Genomic DNA, 4,937 nt, shown 5'->3' with positions numbered 1-4,937 from the left:
AGAGTCGCTAATTACCAGGGTCGGTTTCTCAGCGGGTGCGTCGCCAAGTATGAAAAGCGGTTAGCCACGGGAAGCGGGTGGTGGTGCACCGTGGGCCTTTGTTTTGGGCTGCGCTTCCTGCGAACCGTCACCCAGCCGCCCTGGCTGGCCGGCTGCTGCCGGGGGACCGCTAGCTGTAGCTACGCTAGGCGGCTCCGCAGCAGCTAGCTTCTCCGGGCTACCTGACGCAACTCCAGCTAACTCCAAAATGCGAAACCGCGTCTCAAGCTCACTAAGTCTCGCTTCCAGGGCCATTAATAAACTACACTTTCTGCACCTATTCCCTTCACTAAAGGAGGCAGAGGAGTAACTAAACATTTCACAGACTGAACAGACACAGACACCGGGTGAAACAGACGGTGCTGTTTCATGCCATGCTAATAATCGGCCCTGTATTTGTTTAATATGGATTATTTCTCCCTGTTGTTATCGAGTGACTGTTATTATCGAATGAGTAGATTTTCCCGAGTATTCAATTTTAAATAAAATGATTCCAACACACACCGTGCACCAACGAACTCTATTGAGAAGACAGGAAGTGGCGCAATACGCTACCCAACGAAAGGGGGCGCACATGGGCATAGTCTAGCATTAGCATAAAGACTTTGTTCAGAGTCAAAACATTAAAGAAACACCAAAGCCATTTTCAAAGATATACACGAATACGTCAAAGCCAAGATTAAAGCCAATGCCATGAGAGAAAAAGGTATAGTCAACAAAGTTCCTCTGCTAAATATACTAACAAATTGTTTACCATTGGCTGTTGAGTTGTGGTACAAAGCAGAAATGGGTGTCTCTTCCAATAAACGCAAACATGAGGAATCCTCAAAATCAGGTGACTACACCAGCCAAATCCATGTTTTTCATGCTGGCCTGATTCGTTTAATACAAAAGTTTAAAGCAGACTGCTTTTACCTCACAATCAGAGAACAGCACCAGTCCATCCACCAGCGCAGGGGACCACGGTAGGGTGGTGAGCAAAAAGAGGAAGGTCAGCTCTGAGTGCAGGCGAACGGCAGCACACAGAACGGTTTGCAGCGAACCCACTCCTCGAGTGGGACTGAATGAGGTGTTAAACCTGGGCAGAAAACGAAAGGCCCAGTCAGACTCAGAAGCTCTCAGGAAGAGACAGAAGACGGAATCAGTGACGGTTCCCCATAATGTGTCCCCTCTTCCTGAGCTGCAGCCTTATACCCTACCAAAGACCAAGCATGTCTTGGTGCCCATCAGCAGAGGTGAGCTTATTGTGGAGGGTGTGTGTGTGTGTGTGTTTGTGTGCACTACAGCTGTAGTAAATCTGTGTTTGCAGAAGAATATCAGAAACAGTACGTAGAAGTTGACCAGCTGGGAGAAGGAGGTTTTGGAACAGTGTATTCTGGTTATAGAAGGGACGATTTATTTCCAGTAAGTATTTTTATTTGAATCACACCAAACACACACATACACATAATCGTCACTGCTCTCCTTGACACATGATTCTTTCCTGCAGGTGGCAATCAAGCACATTGATAAAGACTTGGTCAAATACCAGTCAGTGGTAAGGCTAACTTTGATCCTACCATCAGCTGTTGAACTTAGTGTGGAGCTCAGCAGTAAACCAGCAGTTTACCAGCAGTAAACCACAGACGAGCATGTTGTGTTCCTCTCTTCAGGTGGTAAACGGTGAGCTCCACTGCGTCCCACTGGAGATGATGCTTATGGTGATGACAGCAGGGGACTCTGTAGGGGAAAATGCCGTCATATCACCATTAGCATGGACCAGCCTGGATGATGAAGTGCTACTGATCATGGAGAGGCCAGAGCATTGCACAGTCCTGTTTGACTACATCGACCGCCAAATAGACGAAGGTCTGGCTAAGGTAATCACGCTGGCTTGTGATCGTGTTACGGTGGACCGCCACCCACTGCTGCAGAGCTCGGACTGATAATATCTTTGGATGTTCTTTAACTCCTCTTTTTGTCCATCAGGAACTCATGAGGCAGCTGGTGGAAGCTGCAATTCACATCCATAAGGTGGGCGTGTTCCACCATGATCTAAAACCCGAAAACATACTAATTGAATACGATGAAGCTCGGCTCATTCCTCGAGTGCGCATCATCGACTTTGGTTGTGGCTGTTTTATGACGCCGGGATATCACGGCTACGTCGGTACGACTGAACTCATGCTGACGTCTGATTGGGAGATTTTCAGTTGACACTTTAATTCAAAACCTTTTTCTTTCCTTACAGGAACCTCTTGCTATCAGCCTCCAGAGTCTAACACCCAGGGAACTTATGAAGCTGGCCCGACCACCGTCTGGCAACTCGGATGCATCCTCCTCCAACTAATGAGTAAAATGATTGACTTGTTCGCAACAGGGATGCAGCATTGCGAACATTTCCTCGCATACACCATAATGGAGTTGGAAGTGTCTGAAGGTAAAAAGATGCTACTGCTTCTTCTCTTCATTAATATTTTGCAATTGTCTGAACTTGTAATTAATGAAGTCAGCTTCTGTGATAATAAGGTCACTTTTCTCTCCGTCTACCCTCCTCAGACTGCAAGAAGTTTCTGAAGAGCTGTTTCCTATTCAACCCGGATCAGCGTATTACCCTTGAACAGATGAGGTGCCACCCATGGTTCAGTTCAAGTGTCCCACCAGAAGCGTAGCTCTGAGGTTATTTGAGAGCCGATGTCCCTATTTTTTTTATTAACTGTAATTTTCAGGAAATGTGAACCTAACATAATATGTAACCCTTTATCATTACTGCCTAAGTAAACATACTATTATCCTACATGTCATAATTTTGGAGAAAATGGCTGGTGTCTGGTCTCTGCTTTGTTTCTACGTAACTATTTTTATTATACACCCAGCCCAGATGGGCCAACATGGGGACCATGTGGTGGACTTGGGCCTGGGTGTATGCTTTTAGAGGTCGCACAATAAATGTTACCCAAGTTTTGGTGTCTAACTGCTGAAAAAAACAAGTCTTCCAAGTCTGAGGCTCTGATCCAAAAGAGACCCAGGTGGCTTTCAAGGACATTCATTTAGTGTAAATTTTAACAACACGTCATTATTTATTCTAAAAATTGAGAAGAAAACAATTCAGGTACTCAGCAGCTGAAAGAAACACAATAAAAACACACCAATACAGAAACAAAACAACAAAAGCTTACACCAATTAACATAACCAAACTAACCTAAAACACACAAATTAATTAAAATACCGACCTAAACCATTCTGAGAAAAACCCTCATCAGGTCACACAGACCTGCACCACGAATTCACACATTCAAACACCCAATGTTCGACCGTGGATCTGGATTCCCTCAGTCCGTGAACTCAACACAACCAGAGACCCACGATTGCTGTCCAAGGGAAAGCAACTGCAACTTTCACTACCCAATCCAGTGGTAAATCCCGCCACCAACAAGGAGGAGGTGCAAGCAGCCCAACAATCGCACCAGGCCAATGTCCAGCAGGAACAGCAGCCACCAAGATGGGGAACCCCCGGCCACCGAATGAATCCAGCTGTCACCTCCGCGCCCACAGGCCCTGGAAGCCACCGAGCCAGCACCAAAGCCCTTCGCGGCAGCCCGCGTTCGTCAGTCCCACAGCCAAAGATCCATATCACCAAAGGCAGCACTTAGCGAGCAGCCACCCGATCAGGAGCAGCGAGCATCAATGAAGCAGCGACCCTCCTGTGCTCGCCTCTCGATGGACTCCGCCATATGTCCTGACCAAACCCTCGGGAAAGAAGCACGTACCCAAAAGCCAGCGGTCAAACAAGGTCTTTCCTGCTGTGACACAAATTACGAATGGTTTAACGACCCGCAGGACATTGTCAACCAGGGACCAAAACGGGATGCGGCAGCCAGAAGGCCGACGGAAAGAACCTCCCAGGAAAGGAGAGTCATGGCGAGAGCAAGGGAGGTCTCAGGGCGAGTGACCGACATGCAAGTGGTGTGCAGGCAGGGCCTATTATTGCCCCCCCCCAAAGACTATTAGGCTAGATTGCCAACTAGAGGCACCTGTCTGACCGAGCTGGGGGCAGGTGCTCAATCAATCAATCTTTATTTATATAGCGTCTCTTACAATCAAAATTGTTTCTAGGCACTTTACAGAATCCCAGGACCTGACCCCCACACCAGGTTTTCCCCAAAAAGTGCTCCAATTGTCTACAAAGGCCACTTGGTTTTCGGGGCACCACCGTGACAACCAGCGACGAAGCGACGACATGCGGCTAAACATCTCATCGCTGGCCAGATTGGGGAGGGGACCAGAGAATGCTACAGATCCGACATCGTTTTTGCGTAGTTGCACACCGACTCTATGTTAATTTTGGTGACTTCCGACTGACAAAGCCGGGTGTCCTTTTCTCCGACGTGAATAATAACTTTACTGAATTCACGTTTACTTCTTGCCAGCAGATTTAGATTGGCTTCTATGTCGCCCGCTCTGGCCCCCGGAATGCACCTAACTATGGTCGCTGGAGTCGGCTTCACGTAGCGCAAAACAGAGTCGCCAATTACCAGGGTCGGTTTTTCAGTGGGTGGGTCGCCGAGTGGGGAAAAACGAATAGCCACGGGAAGCGGGTGGTGGTGCACCGTGGGCCTTTGGTTTGGGCTACGCTTCCTGCGAACCGTCACCCAGCCGCCCTGGCTAGCCGGCTGCTGCCGGGGGACCGCTAGCTGTAGCTACGCTAGGCGGCTCCGCAGCAGCTAGCTTCTCCTGGCTACCTGACGCAACTCCAGCTAACTCCAAGCTGCGGAACCGCGTCTCAAGTTCACTAAGTCTCGCCTCCAGAGCCATTAATAAACTACACTACACATATAGAGCATTTGCATTTATCCTGGTGGTCAAACATGTTTTCAGAACAAAAACAACCAATATGTCATTTAATGATGTGAGGATC

The 4,937-nt window shown here is 48.1% G+C and overlaps 1 protein-coding gene across 1 annotated transcript; it reads left to right on the top strand.

Annotated features, from left to right (window-relative positions):
* Nucleotides 1-376: 376 nt before the first annotated feature.
* Nucleotides 377-2,811, top strand: LOC115251203 (serine/threonine-protein kinase pim-2-like). The gene is made up of 8 exons (XM_029842661.1): nt 377-874; nt 966-1,274; nt 1,349-1,443; nt 1,529-1,576; nt 1,692-1,898; nt 2,008-2,188; nt 2,270-2,458; nt 2,578-2,811. Exons 1-8 carry the CDS (start codon nt 733-735, stop codon nt 2,688-2,690), a joined length of 1,284 nt encoding a protein of 427 aa, XP_029698521.1. The 5' UTR covers nt 377-732; the 3' UTR covers nt 2,691-2,811.
* Nucleotides 2,812-4,937: the final 2,126 nt, after the last annotated feature.

This window comes from Takifugu rubripes, chromosome 1 (genome assembly GCF_901000725.2).
Source record: "Takifugu rubripes chromosome 1, fTakRub1.2, whole genome shotgun sequence".
NCBI classification, from domain to species: Eukaryota; Metazoa; Chordata; class Actinopteri; order Tetraodontiformes; family Tetraodontidae; genus Takifugu; species Takifugu rubripes.
The sequence above is the reverse complement of the archived record's forward strand: the minus strand, read 5'-3'. Positions and strand labels throughout refer to the sequence as shown.

Bases quoted from the DNA above. Each gene is read 5' to 3' on its own strand.
- LOC115251203 (XM_029842661.1), top strand. From the start codon at position 733: ATGAGAGAAAAAGGTATAGTCAACAAAGTTCCTCTGCTAAATATACTA. The intron at 1,899-2,007 runs GTAATCACGCTG...TTTGTCCATCAG, and splicing joins TAGACGAAGGTCTGGCTAAG to GAACTCATGAGGCAGCTGGT. The intron at 2,459-2,577 runs GTAAAAAGATGC...TACCCTCCTCAG, and splicing joins GGAGTTGGAAGTGTCTGAAG to ACTGCAAGAAGTTTCTGAAG.